Below are 16,953 nucleotides of genomic sequence, written 5' to 3'. Positions count from 1 at the left end.
AAATGGTTCGAGTTATTGGTAGTTCGAGCTACGGGAAGTTTTTTTCTCATGAGGTAATGAATAGTGGTTCTTTATTTTAATCATACAAATCAAACTGTTTGAAACCCGTCAAAACACTGGAAACTTTCAGCTTTGCAGGAAGCAAATAAAAAATTGTTCAGGTTGAGTTTTTCTAATAATCAATTTAATATAGATCAATATAGATCTTCACACATTACAGTAAAAATACAAAGCTGATGAAATTAAGGTGAATGTTTCCAGCTCGTAAATACCTCGCACAAAGTATGTTTACTACATAATATTCATTAAGATTCAATCCTTTCGCTTTAAAGCATTGGCTTTGATTCGACGATCAGGACCTTTAGAAATTTGAACATCGTTATTTCTGACATCTTATTTGCTCCTGTCCTCATGCTGTACCCGAAAGCAGAACAACATCCGCTCTTTTTACGAAAATTTTGCGCCTTTGAAATTCATGATTAATTTAAAAAATTCAATCAAATTACAGATACGTAAACAGAGCAATTCGTCGTAAGAAGAAATACAAATAAGACTTCCGCCGGAAGTTTTGAGTGACCCCGTGCAGCCCTGCCACCTAGTGTTCAAAAGAGTAAGCGTGGCTTGGGATTAGAGCTCACTGGTTTTACACCGCGTGGCTAGCCAATATTATGGTTAACTATGGTTATCCAGTTACTCCATTCGAACGTATCCAATGATTATGTTCTTATTCCGATTGAGGCTGAAATTATGTTTTTTACATTCAGTTTGGCAACATTAAAAATTGTGTAATTTTGCCAAATCGAAAACTCACAAAAAGTTGTTGTAAAATTTCGATTCATGTTATGGCTTATCGACGAAAATTAGAAGCTCTAGATTATAACAAGATTGAAGATTTCAACGTATTTGATGACGAACAATTTCGTACTTTAGTGGTGTGGTTAGAAGACCAGTATATACGCCACTATCCTATCGAGAATCGCGCTCCTTTGCGAAAAACTACTGATCCGACTTGGGAAGAGGCTTTTAACTCTTATTTAAAAGCTAATGCTTGTCCTTTCACTGACAGGGAAGAAATAGCAGACTGGCTTCTAGGTCTAGCTGTAAGATTAGAGTATGAGGATAATATAGACAAATATAAAACAATTACGGCTGAAAGTGTAAATGAACAATCGAGTACCACCCCACAGGTAAAAGCTGGCTTCTTATCTAAGTTTCACGCGTATGTAATTGAAACGAGATTTTTGTTTTGCAGCCATGGTTTTTTCAAAACCAATATGCTTTATATTTTTAGTCAACTCTGGATAACTAATTCAAAGTCCTAAGGGGCCGGCAAAAACCTCCGAGTAATCAGAGGTTCCTTTCCCAGCCTTCTCAAAAATAATTTTTATTTTCTTGTTCAGGAAAGACGATATTGGGATATTTCGATAATTGGGAATCTGGCGCGGTCGTCTCATTTTTAGCGTAAATAATTTTATTTTGGTAACCCTGTTGATTTATACTAACCCTATGTGAATAGATGTTTCCATTCCCTTTGTTTTGATTTGCACAGAAAAATGCCTCTCGCGCAGGCGCTGGAGCCAAAAATTGACGCCAATGAAGAAAGATAGCCAGATTCCCAAAGAACGAAATATCCCCGACGATAATACTTTTAGTATGTATAAAATTAAGTTTTTGTATGTGCTACATAAAAATACCTATACAGAGCTTCATTTTATCATTTATGCTTCATAACAAGAACGTTATTTTTGACTGCTTACCTTTTTTTTCATTGCAACTTTAGACCTTTTATTTGTAAAAACACAATTTGACTTGTCCACGTTTTCTTAATTTTCCAAGTACTCCATCCAGAAAAAGGTAGCAATATGATTCCATTAAGCGGTCAGCTTAGCTTTTAAAAAATAATTTTAAATTATATGAGTGATTGAGATCTAGAGTACTTTAAAGTCAGATACCAGGTTTTTTAACTATTCTTCAAAAATAAACCAGATAATATTTTGAGAAGTTAAATTGTTTGATTCAGCTGTAAAAGAACAATAAAGCAGGTGAAAAGATTTTGGAAACAATGTCATACTATACAGTGGAATCCTGATTTAACATCCGTTTCGTACGTAATCCCGCTTATAACATTTTCTGCTGGCCCTTGAAAAAGGCTATTTATACTGATAATGTTAAAATATTCTTCATTTTTGCTTTAACCCTTTTTCTGAAAGTCTGCTTAATACGTTTTTCTACATACAGATAAAAATAACTTTTCATCTACTAAATTCCCCTTGCTTTATCTTCAGTTAGGAGTTTTGATGACGCTGAAAGAGCATCTACACTCAAAAATTTTACGGTAAATAGTACTGGCATCTATGTTGCCAGTACTTTTTACTATGAAATCCTATTTTACAGTAGAAAAAACAAGAACCTTGCAACGAGTAAAGAGTACAAGATAGTCACAACTGGGTCCAAACTTGCGCCGTCAGGAAGAATTTTTAACAGTGTTGTGAATTTTTGTTATATACTGTACCAATGAATGGAGGATTTCTTCACTGGTCAACCGTGCATTATTTGGTGCACTCACCTTACACATAAATTGATATCACAAACACTTCCCAGCACCCCTCACCTCTTCCTATTTCTACGGCACCCCAGGATGCCGTGACACCCAGTTTGAGAGAGACAGAACCCCTGTTCTAATCATTATTCAAATTGTGCAGAGTTCTTTGAAACAGTCACTTTTCCGGGTGTTTAAAAAAGCAGGAAGTCATTATGTCCTAATGTCAGTTCTAGCTTTGTATAAATGTGAAATTCAAACTATTTTTACCTCAAATTATCTGGTGCCGTGCTGAAAATTTGTTTGTAACATGATAACTCTATATGTTAAATAAATTAATGAAATCCTAGAAAAATGAGATTCATTCAGTGAAAGTGAACTGTTTTTGTATTAATTTTAAGTTAGTCCTAGCTTAATTAAAATCAAGGAGGAACTCTTGTACAGTCTGTTTTAACTTATTAAGGTAGAAACATGGCTACAACATGTAAGCTTCATTATGACTGCTTAGCCATTTCACAGTATTTTGTCCAAATGTAGAGTTTGCAACATGATACTTTTTTTTTAACTATTTAATTTAGTTTGATTGGCACAAACTTTTATTTTGAGTTATTCTGACCAACACACAACCTCAAAATAGAACTATGGGCTAATCAAATGTTAAATTAAATAGTTACGGCAAAAAAAGTTCCATGTTGCAGACACCACATATAGACTGAAAGGGCCCTGCTACTCAGCAAATTGAAGCTGAAAGCTTCTGTATTGATAAGGGCCTTTAAACCATGAAGCATGTGTATGCGATATATTTGCGCTTTAATCAGAGCCGTGTCCAAGGGGAGGGTTTTAGGGGTTAAACCCCTCCCATTGGGGAAAAAATAATAAGAAAATAAATGAAGAATTGTGCATGTTTAACAATTAGCTTTAATGTTGAAATTTGTGTACAGAACTTTTTTTTAAAAAGCATTCTCTTTGAAGTTGCCTGGCAACTTGCGACTGTCTTCTCTTAATCAACTAAAATTATATTTTGGAAAAACAGATGGAGGAACGGTTGAATAAGCTGTAAATGCACGTTTAATATTGCTTCTCATAAGGGGTTTTGATCCGGGGTGTGGCACAAAAAGCGATGAGTACTGCCGCTCTGTAGATGCATAGTAATTGGGTTTGTTTATGTAATTTACATCTGCATCGAAACTCTTCCTATTTAGTTTGCTAAGCATTATCTTAGAATATTAAAACCTGGAAACATATGTCATCGACCTCAAGATTCAGAAAATTTTCAAGTGGCCAATGGCCACTAGACTCAAAAAATTTGGTGACCACCAGTTTTACCGGGTTTTGAAAACAGCGCTCTAGTACAAGAATGGGGGAGGGGGGGGGGTTTCAATTTGTATATTTTGAAACAAATATTATGAAAGTGATAATAAAGGAATGCTAACGAGAAATATAAATTATATTAATCATGGAAATATAAGAGGTATTGGGTGAAGGTTGGGAGTTCCTGAAGCAAATGATTCATTCCACCCATTTTAAAGTTTCATAAGAAAAAATAACATTAAACCAAAAATAAAATAGTGTACACAGTACCATGGTCCCACGGTGAAAAAAAAAAGTATTTCCCATAAAAACAACAAATTCCTTTAAAATCTTTTTGTAAATCATTGCAAACGCTATGGTAGTAAAAATCAACATGCACTTTTCAGGTAGCTAGTTTAATGAAAAGAATTAACTGTAAGAAAATTAGCACAAAGGGAATCGAAAAATTATTAGATGAACATATAATTTGAATTTTTTCAATAATTAAGATTTTTTTTTTTTTTTTTTTTGCATACAAATAATTAACTACAAACCTTCTCCAGTATAAACAATTTGGCATTTACCAAGAATGTATTTCCAAAAAAAAACATTCTTTTTGCATTATTTGAACTAAGGGTATGAACAAACATGGAGACTACGTTCCATACGCAGCATCTCCATGTTAGGATGACTATGAAGGGAAAACGATCAAAGGACTGGCTATTTGGCCAAAAATTACAACAGTTATTCGAATAAATAGAAACTAGCCTCCGTTGTTTAAACGATTTTCAATGGAACGTATTCCTAATATCGATTGCGAGTATTAGCGTCCACATCACAGCAGAAATAAAAGATATAGTTTATAGAAATATAGTTTTTTTCTTTCTATTTTTAATGTTTTTAATGAAATACAGGATTTATGGGACAACATGGAACATTGTTTATGGCAAAGGAATGATAAAACGGGGCACACTGGGGGGGGGGGGGGCTTACTGCGGTCAAAAACAAGTTGCCTTTTCAAGTTTTAAATTAAATAATTTGTCTTCCTATTTTGACGATTTTTTCAGGATAAAGGCTGTTTGAGTTTATTGGGAATCGAATAGGATCGGAACGACCTTCGAGGGTTTATGTAAAAAACATATGTTTTTTTTTTTTCACTTTTAAAGAGCCAAAATTTGCAAAATATTTTTATACTTTCAGAACAAGATTTAAAGCAAAACATAAAACTGTTTTAGAAAAAGATCAATAATTAATCCTTAAAAAAACTACAGTTAAGACAAAATAGTTTTTAGCACAAAAGTGTCTAAATCAATTAGAATAATAAAAAAAAAAAATTGCTCTGAAGATAAAATTTCGCATTTTTCCAGAAAATAATTACGAATTACCCGGGAAAAAAGGGCATATTTTGCATAGTTATCAATAGTTTGCACTGCAATAAACATCCAATGCCATTTTCGGAAACTTAGGCTCTTAAAAAGTCTTGTGTATTGCCATCTTGGGAATGACCAAATATGGCGGCTACGACAAAAATTAAGAAATAATTTTTTGAATTTGTAGCGGGAAAACAATTTAAAAATAATAAATCTTCATGAAACTACAATTCAGTTGAAAAGTTTTTAGCACATTTGCGTCCAAGGCAATGAGGATAAGATCAAGTTTTAAGAACAAAATTTTTCATTTCTCAAGAAAGTTACATATTTAAAATAAATTTAAAAAAAAACAAGTTGCAGCACATTTTGCATTGTTTTCAATGGTTTGCAGTGAAAGAAAACATCCAATTCTGCTTTGTTTTTGGAAACTTAGGCATTTAAGCATTGTGTCTACTTCCATCTTATAAATGACCAAAATTGGCGACTACGTTTCATTTGTAGCTGAAAAGACTTTTCGGTTAAAAAAACGATTTTCCCAATTGACCCTACCATCCGCAAGTTTGTGCTTTAGCTGCAGGAAAATGTTCTTCTCCCGTTAAATTTGTGCATAATTCCTGTTCACCCTAGGAATTTTCTTTGGGTCGTTCCACGTCAAATCAACCACAAAAATGGGATTTTAACACCCGCCGTCTCGGAATTTGATCAAACTTGGTATATTTCATCCCTTTATGGTTACAAGCAACCCCCTAATTTTTTTTCTTTCAGTATCAATGCGTTTTGATTTTACAGCCTTTTGAAATTTGGCGATTTTACATTTTTTGTCATTTTCCAGACACTCAAACTGACATGTTGTTGTTTACGAAAAAAATTATTTCTTGGTAACTAATGCTGTAATCTTTTTGAAAATTTTTACACAAAATAGGAAGACTTTGAACATGTTGACAAAAAATATTTCAATAATCTTAGTTTGCACAATTTTTTTTTTAAAAATTAGAAAATTGAAAATTTTGAATTTTTTTTTCAAAAAAAGATGTTGGCAAAAAACTGAATTTCAACAAAAGGGTCAGTTTTAAAAATCATGATTTTTTTAAAAAAATGATCATGAATATGTACTCTAACTTATCCAATGAAAAACATTAGGGGACTTTAAGGGATTCTGCCCCCCCCCCCCCCCGATTCTGGAAAAAAAGCATAAAGCATCATACAATCTCTTCCATATTCTTAAAAACAGAATTGTCAACAATTATGACAAAAATTCAAATATAATGTGTTGAATATGGAATTCAAATATAAAAAAAATATGCTTAAGCTTCTATTTTATTTGAAATAGTTTAAAATTTGTCAAATCAACCACAAAAATGGGATTTCAACACCTACCATCTAGATTTTGATGAAACTTGGTATACTTCCTTATTTTGTGGTTAAAAGCAACCCCCTAATTTCTTTTGTTTCAATCTCAATGTATTTTAATTTTATAGACTTTTGAAATTTTTCGATTTTGCATTTTTTTGTCATTTTCAAAGACACTAACTGAGCTGTTGTTAATGGGGGAAAAAATGTTTCTCAGCAACTAATGATATTACCTTCTTGAAAATTTTCATAAAAAATGTTAAGACTTTAAATATTTTTATAAAAAATATTATAATAATCTTAGTTTATACAAAGAATTTTTTAAAAATCAGAAAGTTAAACATTTTGATTTTTTTGGTCAAAAAAAACCATTGTTGAAATTCTAAATTTTTAACATCAGGGTCAGTTTTAAAAATCATGATTTAAAGAAAAAATGATCATGAGTATGTGCTTTAACTTTTCCTATGAAAAAAGTTATGGGACTTTTAGGGATTCTGTCCCCTCCGCCCTAGAAACAACAAAAGCATCATAGAGAAAAGTTTTTCCATGTCTTTGAAACAAGAGTTCCCAGCAATTATTTAAAAAATTTAAATATGAAGTGTGTTAAATATTGAACTCAAACATATAAATTTAATATTCAAACTATTTTTTTATTTGAAATAGTTAAAAATTATTACAATTATATTAAATATAGACACTCTGAAAATAAGATATCATGAAATTCAAAAGTTGCAAATAACAATATCTGCATATGGATTACTGCATTTTAGTCCAGACAAGTTAAAACAAAAGTAAAGTCTTGACACCAATTCATAATCATGCAGTTTCTAGTACTTTCAGGATCCCCCCCCCCTACGTTTGAGAAAAATTGCTATCGTGGAACTGCTTTTCCATTATAGTTTTACTGCTATACAATGACAAATTCATCCTTTTAATTTCTTGAAATTACATTTAACACCCCTTAAAAAATAATGGCCTGATTGTTTAGTAATAATATGACTAAATAAAGTAAATTACTATTCCCCCTCCCCTCAAAGCAAATGAAGAAATAAATTAGTATTTATGCACCTCTCGTATTCAATGGATTTTTATATTTTTTAATGACAATTGGAAAACAAATTATTATTTGCATGGAATTTTTTTTGTCCAGATTCTCCCCCCCCCCCCCCCCCCCCCAGTTTAATGACATAACTCGCAACTTTTCCTCAACTTACTGGGGTTCCAAAATTTTGTATCACTTATGCTTATTAATGCTTAACATTCACATTATAAAAATTAATTCCAGTAAATGAATTTTCTATTATTTTTGTTTTCTTTCTTTTTAAAAACAACAATTGATTTGAATATCTTGTGAGGAATAAATACATAATTGTTGAAAAGAGATAAAAGCTTCTTGTTAGTGAGGTCTGCTAAAAAAACAAGTCCTGCTCACACTTGTTTAGAAAACAAGTAATGGTGCCTTCTTTCTCTACACCCCTCCCATGGAGTACATTTTATCCTACCCTATCAAAATTGCACTAACAGCACAGAGTGGTTGCTGACTCCCCTGGATAAAAGATAGAATTCTCAGAAAGAACTTTTCTAAAATTTTGAGAAAAGGTCAATATGAAAGAATGAATTGAACTAGAATAACTAGAGTAACAGAGTAGTTGACTTATAGGAGTTCTAGCAAAATGTGTGTCAAGCTAGAAAGCTTTTCAACCATTGAAGTTAGCATTGGGCAGACCCTAAGAAAAATAAATGTCGAGTTACCTGGATTATCAGTGTGTCCAGTTACTGAAGTTTCACTGTATTTAAACTGGAATATATATAAGGTTTATAAATCATTTGTAGAAAATAAAAAGTGGCTTAAAAGAACATACTGCCCTTGATAAAACTAATGCAGCAGTTGAAAGAGGGATCAAGAAAAAGAAAGTGTATTTTAAATAAAAAGTAGTTACCAATCTCACAGTCATAATATAAACAACTAACTATAAACGTAAACCATACAGCTTGCTGATCAGCCGTCATCTAATACCAGCTGTTCCTTTTTGGGGGGCTAGTAAAGCAACCAAAGTTAGGGAGGTGACAGGCAAATATATTAAAAAGAAAACAAAACATCTAAAAAAAATTACTAATGAAGTGTAAAATAAAAATACCTGTCATTTGTACAAATGCCAGGTTATTAGGATCCATTTATGATCATAGAAACACTCAAGATAACAAAACACACTTTTAGGATCAAATGAGATCATGGGCGCCCATATGCAAAGTCGCAAGGGGGGGCTCAAATATTTTCCCGTGGTTTAGCTGGATATTTTCCCTGTAGAAAACAATTTCAGGACAGATTAGAGTCATTAAAATTAGACATTTTTAATAACTTATTCATTAAAAGGGGTGGAGAAGAAATATTTTTACATTTGTGCAAAGAAAAAAGTACTAAAAGCAAGGAAGTTCTAATTTAAAAAGGGGGGTGGGGCTCGAGCCCCCTTGCCCCCCTATATGGGCGTCCTTGAATGAGATTGTTGCAAAGCCTTAATTATAAACATTTTGGGCAATGGTAACCATTTTAAACTCATACCCAATAAAGTGCTATGTTAAACCAAATCCAAGTTTCAGTTTGAAATTGCATTCGATTAATGAATTAAGTTAAAAGCTCTGAGCTGGTATTTATAAGATTTTTAATACTTTGTATAAAATGCCTAATTATAAATTAGAATTAAAAAAAAAGTTTTAATTTCTATGTTGCCCTAAGATTAACAATAATTTTTAGCATGCATAAATTGTTGAAGGAAAATTTTGAATTTTGCGATATCTTATTTTTATTGTTTATTATTAATTAATTTAATTAATTATTTACAATTCAAAAAATCTTGAGTATTTAAATGTTTACATTTAAGTTCAAACACCAATGTATTTCAATATTGAAATTTTCTTTAATGCAATTATTAACTTAGCTTGTAATATTGTGATCAACTTTTTTTCATTAATCAAAATAAGGGGCAGGGGGGCAGAATCCCTCAAAGTCCCCTAAAGATTTTCATTTTATATGTTAGCACACATGTTAATGATCATTAAAAAAAATATATAAATTATTTTAATTTAGACCCTCATGCCAAAATTTTAAAATTTTGACTATCATTTTTTTATTGAAAAAATTAAAAAAATTTCGGTTTGTTAATTTTTTTTAATTGCTGAATATAAATTTAGATTTTTGACATATTTTTTTCTGAAATACTTGAAATCTTAATATTTAATATAAAAAATTTCCATTTTTTTTTTTATCTTTAGTTATTGAGAAATAATTTTTTTTGCAAACAGCTGCTGTTCATTCTCAGAGAACTGTAAATGACAACTAACGCAAAATCGCAAAACTTTGAAGGGCCAAAAAATAAAAACTATTTTTAATAGAGAAGAAATACTTTAGGAGGTTACTTAGGACTATGAAAAGTAGAAGTATACAAAGTTTCATTGGAATCTGAGACGGTGGGTGTTGGGGTGTGGTTGAACTGACATGGAATGACCCCTTTGGAACTATTGAGGGGCTTTATATATTTTTTTTCAGGAAACATCGATAAAAACGAAGATTAGAACTCAAGGTGCAAAATTCCCTGGGAAAAAAATTGGAAAAAAAAAATTTGGGGAGCAAAATTTGAAATTTCCCTGACATTTTTAAATATGTCGTTTTCCATGACAATTCAGGTTTTCCGGAGCGTACGAATCCCGTTTAATAACCGTATTTTCCTGTGTATTATCCGCGGGCGGCCTATAATCTGCAGGTTCTAAAATGGGCCAGAAGAAAAAAAAAGTTTTGTATAATCGGAGGCGATGTATAATACGATGTAAAAAAATAAAGTTTGAATTTAATATACCATTTGAGCAACTAAACTAAAAATGTGAAAAGGTAATTACTTTGAAGAAATAATCAAAATTAATATGAAAAATAATCTAAAATACAATGATTTCTTCTTGAAATCATGATTGTAGTACGCTAATTACTTGAAAAACAAAGAGTCAAGACAAAGGAGCAAACGCTCTAATCTTGTGCAAATGGCTTCCTAATTCGCTGTACTCTTGCTTTTTTTACATGGCCTAAATCGCGTAAGACAGCATTCAAGCATCGTAAAATAACCAACATACAGGCAGGCAGTGAGAAAGAACATGCAAGCTTTGTAAAATAAACAACATTCAGTCGGAGTACGGTCTCTATCGATGAATCCTTATAGTACTGATGCATTGAAATTCTTTTCTTGGGATCTAAATTAAAAATAACCCCCCAAAAAAGTTGGCGACTGCAGAAATTTTTTGAGGTCGCCAATTGTGAAAACTGAGTCGCCACGTGGCGAGTGGCGACCGTAAATCTTGACCTTTAATAAAAGAATTTGTGACATTTTCTCAGTATTTGTTGCAATATATTGCACATTAAACAGATAGTAGGTTGGAATCTAAACAAGTAGTAAAATGGATAAATACTGAGGTTTTCTTGCGCAACCAGAAATTTCCTTCTGAGAGGTGGGGTTCATAGCGATCCTTACATGTATGTACAATACAACCTCATTTATCCAGACTAGATGGGACCAAAGGCAATCCTAAAAAATGAAAATCCTGATAATAATCAATAATATTCTTAAATATGCAGACTTATCTTTTATTGCACCAAAAAACAATGCTTTCTAACAAAACTATATCATGCCGTTTTTTCTCAATTACTTCATCAGTTATAATTCAGCTGCAATAGCATTGGGCTGACATCCAAAGTATATCATATTGTTTGCTAAATTAGTACTATACTTTATTGTATGTCCGTTGCAAGAATAGTATGCTTGATGAAACTGAGTATTTGACGTATTTAAACTTCCCTTCTTGAAATCATAATTTTAAATGATTATTTACGTAAATATATTTTTTTCTACAAATTTGATCCGGATAAACGGGCTGGATAAACGAGGTTCTGCTGTGTATAAAATATATTAATAGAATAGGTAGTATATAACGTAAAATCTAATCTTCTGCGGATTTGAACCATCCCCCCTGCCCTTTGAACCGCTAAGCCCCTCATTGTGTCCATTAAACAAATGTTTTGCACCCCTCCCCCCCCCCCAAAAAAAAAAAAATTTTGAAATGATAGGCCTGCAAACCCCCCCCCCCCCCCCTTTATGGAATCCTGGACACAGGCCTGGCTTTAATAACAGGTTTTTTTTATTTACTGTCATAAGCCTTTTTCAAGGAAATGAAGATAGATGATTTTGCAAATAAGGATTTGAAAAATCCATCGCAAAAAAATATTTATGAGGCTTAAATTTTCTTGAATCCTACGGACGCACCGAAATTAAAGCCGTGAAAATTTGTGTTTTCACAGTATGATGCTTAAGAATTACCAACATACCAGGAAACTTTTCCCAATTAAACTGTTTTTACCCGACTGCGCGACTCAAAGGAGGGTAATGTGTTTATCAGTCTATGTATGTATGTCCGTTTCTAAGTGGCGCTCTACAGGCTAAACGACTTACCCTATTTTGGTAATTCTTACGTCAATCGATTTGTCTTAACCTTGGGAGTGTCACTAAACACATGACAGTAATCAGAAGTATCATTTGAAAAACCAGTTTCCATTTTGTCAGTTTAGGATCGGCGCACGCTGGGTGTCGCACACAGTGTCACACTCTACCTGCGTGCGACAAATGCAGGTAGTTTTCACTTGCTGAATTTTTTGTTCACTAAGTCTATTAATTGGGATCTCGGTGGCCGAGTGGTCTTCGTGATTGCTTCTCTCACTTGAGGCGGTAGATCAAGAAACCCTCGCTCTGAATGTACCTTCCCCTCTATGTGATGTAAATTCTTTCATGTGTTCTTTATATGTATTCTGTACTGTAATAAAAAATATATCATGCGTAACAAAGACAAGACACTCAGATTGTAGTCCTCATCAAAATAAACCCATGCAACAAGCACCAAAAAACAGAAAGTCTACTAATTCGATTTTCATCGCTAACATATGTTGCATTTATTTTTGTCTTGATTCAAAGGATTGAGTTTCGCGACGTGTACTTTCTTGAGAGGCTTTTTTAGTTTTGCGAGAAAGATTTAATTGACGGGGGAGGGGGGACGCTTCCGATTTCGCGTTATCATGAGTTATACTGACTTTATATAGCTGTGCTGTGGTTGACTTAAATTCGCGCATTTTTGCCGAAGGTCAAGCACATGTAGCTTTAAGCCTAGTTAGGTCCCTAGAGATACTAATTATCAGTAGTTTAAACCACCGCAAGTTACTTAATAAACCTTACGATACAAACTCTCAATAAAATTACAAGGTTGCGAAATGTACCCTCTTATAATCATAATAATTAAGTTAATGAAAATTAACTAAAAGGTGAAAGATAAAAAATTATTAAATACAGTAGAAGACCGTTATAACGCCGACCTGTATAACGCAATTCTCTATACACCGCACTACTTTTCAGAAGTAAACAATAGGTTTTGAAGTTCAAAAAATCCCTCTGTTTTTCTTTGCAAAAATAAAAATTGTTAGGCAAATTAAATTTTGAAAGTTTTTCATCTTTCCATCTTATTTCAAAGCTTTTAAATTGAAAATTAGTACTCATAGTAAACAGAAAATACCAGATGGCTCTTGAAAATGCAGCTGTTATACAAACCATGAAGTTAGCAGAAGTGCAGGATTTTGATTGTGAAACATTTATTTGTGAATAACTAATTGTAATATTGATGCTTTAATACTCATTGCGGATAAAACTCCTTCTGAAGTGCTAGTATATAGATATATTCTGAAAATTAACGCAAAAGTAATGGTCCCAAGGTGTGCGTTATAACGGTCTTCTACTGTAAAAACAAAAAACCCGACTGCGTAAAAACTAAAAAGAAAAATGTATAAGCCCAGTAGTTTAGGATGTAATAAGAACTACTGAATAACTACACCGTTGAAATAGTTTTATAACCGTACACAGATAAGACATCATAAATTCAAAAGCGGAATAGAAGGATCAACAGTCAGGGCCCATTCAAATTTTACGGGGTTCCTTGAATCAGGAAGGAATGGATTCCGACTGTTGATCCTTCTATTCTGCTTTTGAATTTATGATTTGTCTTATCTGTGTACGGTTATAAAACTATTTCAACGGTGTAGTTATTCAGTAGTACTTATTACATTCTAAACTACTGGGCTTTATACATTTTTCTTTTTAGTTTTTTTGGTTTTTACGCAATCGGGGTTTTTATTTAATAATTTTTTATGTATTTTGCTTACAGTTCTCAGGAATTAAAATGTGTAATATTTCTTGTACATTCTTAGCAATGATTATAATTTTACCCTCTAAAATATTTAATATTAATCTTTAAAGTGTGCATGATAATTTTTTAACATTATTTTAACTGTGGTTGGAAATGAATTGCTAAAAATTTTATGAATATTATTTTTTCCTTTCTGTTCCATTCTACTAAAATTAAAATGTGTACTCAACTCAATTAGAGTTTTAAACATTTAATATTGGCATTCACTGCAGAAGAATATTTAACTGAACATGAAAATGAACTTATATTTTTTTTAACTCAATGTATTAAGTTATTCTCAATTTCTGTTTCTTGTTTTTCCTTTTAGGTTAAAGCAAGCAATCCTTTAGATAATTTAGATTTTGAAAGTGATGAATTTAAAGGTTATGTCAAGTCCCTCGCTCAATTGTTGGGAGTGTCGCCTCATCCCAATCATCTAGAGACATTGAGTGCAGTTTGTACGATTATTCAAAAACATTTCTCAGAGGAAGCTTTGAAAAATAAACAAGGTAAAAGCAAAGATGCAAAACCATCGCCTATTATGGAACTTCCCCTTGGATTTGAAACCGGTGATCCAGTTCTAGAAAAAGCAGCCAAAATTCTGAGACTTTGTTTTATTCATGATTTGAGAGACTTGCAAACCAAGATCAATGAAATCATAGTGGCTGTTCAAAATATAACTGCAAACCCTAAAACTGATACACGTCTTGGAAAAGTCGGACGTTAAATAACTTGAAAATGGGTTAGAAATTGTAAAAGTCTGGAGATTATTAAAGAAAAATGTAATATTAGCCTTTTTTTTTTTTTTTTTTTTGAGAATCACTACTAGTTTCTGCGACAGGAGAAAATTACTAGTTGCGTAGTGATGATTCAAATTTAAAGGGGGCGATAAAAAACTGCCACTGGGTGCATAAGTTTTGCAGTCTTTCTGTATCCGTTGCACAAGTTATTTTTTATTTATTTATTTTTTTTTTCAACTACTAGTTATGTTTTTCATTTTATTGAGCTTTATAATCAACAGATTAACAGTCATAGTACTTAAAAGAACTTTAGATACAGAATTTAAATAAATAAATTAATGAAAATTGCATTTTAAAAAAAATCAAAAGCAAAATTTTTTAACCTCATATAGTTAATGCTGCTCATTCAGGGGTGATTGTGTTCCGGTATTTTACCGAATTTCCGGTATTTTCGGACGTATTTCCGGTATTTTTATGTCCAAAAATACCGGAATTATGTTTTTTTGTTATGCTTTTATCTCCCTACCTCCGCATTTTTTTTAAAAATTATATAATACTCATCAAATATACCTGCAAGAGCCTTAAGATGGACACCTATCCCTTAAGATGGACAAATGTCAAGATAATTTTGTATAACACCAGCTCAAAAGTAACTTTGTAACCCATTAAAATTTTAATCAAATGTACACACACTATTTTGGCTCAGAGCTATTTAATACTATGGCAAAGGTGCACTTAAATAATAGGGGCCAAAGATTCCCCCCCCCCCCCCCCCCCCCCCCCCCGTTCTCGCTTTGAAACTTTCAGGTATATTTTGGTGAACTCACAATCACCCCTGTGCTCATTACAATGGCAGAGAAGAAGAAAAAACTTCAACTAGATATACTTCCATTACCAACTTGAGTGAATAACTTAAAAACAAAAATCAAAGTTTTTTTTTTTTTTTTTTAATATTTGATTTTTTTATTAAAATCATTGATCAAGATCAGTTGATTTTATTTTTACAAATTAATTTTATATTTTTGGAATGTGTTGCTCTAAATTTAACTATACATTGCATTGTACAATCTTAACGTTTACTGGCAAAACTACGTAGATCTGTCTTTCTGTGTGTCTAACAGATTTTCAGACTTGCAATATTGCTTTTACTCCAAAATTACAGTTCAGAACAAAATAAAAACTTGCAGGTTTTCTTATACTTCATGATTAATATTGTTAAAAAAAGTAATTCTTCAACATATTAATTTACACTAAAAACGTACATTGATGATGGAAATCTTATCTAATTTCAAGGGTAAGCTGAAGGGATTCATCTATAGTCTGTTCCAATCTAACTTGGCACAGAAGGTAAAGCTAAGCGAGCCGAATTGCAGCCGCTGTCAAGGAAACTAGGTTACTCTGCGTAGGGCATGTGCCAGTCGGCTGTGCGATTGCCGAATTTGGCGAGGGAAAAAAGTTATTTAAAATGTCAAGAACGAAACAACTATCCTTGAATTTTTCAAAGAAATTAGATTTGTCTGAAATATATTTCATCATATTTTTATCACAAATGCAAGGCTGTGAATGGGATTTCATTTTGCAATGGCGGAGAGCTACCGATCATCAAAGTAATTAACAAATAATTTTGAATGATTAAAAAATTAGCAGGAAAACTAATTAATAGTAATAATTAAAAGAAGAGAACATGCTCCGTCTCTGGTGATTTCTTCGTTCACTGATAAAAAGAATGTGCTCATTTGTCAAAATACTGATCATCCAGTATATATATCATCTGTTTCAAAAGAAAAGATGAGACAACGGAAGTTGATATAGGTAAGGAAAACGTTAGTACAATAGCAGCGAACATTTGCCATGGTAATAATGGGTACCCAAGTTATCAAAAAGAGCCGTTTTCAAGTATAATAAATGAAAAACTATCAGTCATGTTTCCAAAGTGCATCTTCGTTTTTCTGCTGCAGATTAAAATTCATCAACGAGCCTTTAGTTTAAAAAAAAAATAATTTTTCAATCCTTGCCTGCAATTTTATTAGCTTGTTAAGAAGTGGATCTTTTACCCTGACATTGACATGGGAAGCTTACCTTTGTTACCTCCCACATCCTTTACTTCTGTTTTGACTAACTTCTCTTTAATTTTTCACATGTGCTCGACTTGCTCTCTGGAGCTGAGAAATGCATCCTAAGTTTGTTTAAATCTTAGGAATAAAAAAAGGAACCCTTAATATTTATAGATTATTTTCCACAATCCCTCTGATTTAAAAATGCAAATGTGCCAACCATTACTTCAGAATTTGGAAAAGCTACCATTGTGTCTCTTTATACATATATGTATAAATCAAAGAAGTACCTTTGTGCAGAAAAGTAAAAGAAAATGTAACAACGTTAAATTGTACAAATTTAGAGA

At 32.3% G+C, this 16,953-nt stretch overlaps 1 protein-coding gene across 1 annotated transcript; it reads left to right on the top strand.

Annotated features, from left to right (window-relative positions):
• The first annotated feature begins 774 nt into the window (after positions 1 to 774).
• On the top strand, positions 775 to 14,587 carry LOC129217158 (RNA transcription, translation and transport factor protein-like). The gene is made up of 2 exons (XM_054851420.1): positions 775 to 1,187; positions 14,141 to 14,587. Exons 1-2 carry the CDS (start codon positions 843 to 845, stop codon positions 14,537 to 14,539), a joined length of 744 nt encoding a protein of 247 aa, XP_054707395.1. The 5' UTR covers positions 775 to 842; the 3' UTR covers positions 14,540 to 14,587.
• The last annotated feature ends 2,366 nt before the right edge of the window (positions 14,588 to 16,953 follow it).

This window comes from Uloborus diversus, chromosome 2, assembly GCF_026930045.1.
Source record: "Uloborus diversus isolate 005 chromosome 2, Udiv.v.3.1, whole genome shotgun sequence".
NCBI classification, from domain to species: Eukaryota; Metazoa; Arthropoda; class Arachnida; order Araneae; family Uloboridae; genus Uloborus; species Uloborus diversus.
The sequence above is the reverse complement of the archived record's forward strand: the minus strand, read 5'-3'. Positions and strand labels throughout refer to the sequence as shown.

Excerpts from the sequence above, each read along its gene's own strand:
- LOC129217158 (XM_054851420.1), top strand. The coding sequence starts at position 843 with ATGGCTTATCGACGAAAATTAGAAGCTCTAGATTATAACAAGATTGAA. Across the intron at positions 1,188-14,140 it reads AATCGAGTACCACCCCACAG|GTTAAAGCAAGCAATCCTTT; the intron begins GTAAAAGCTGGC and ends TTTTCCTTTTAG.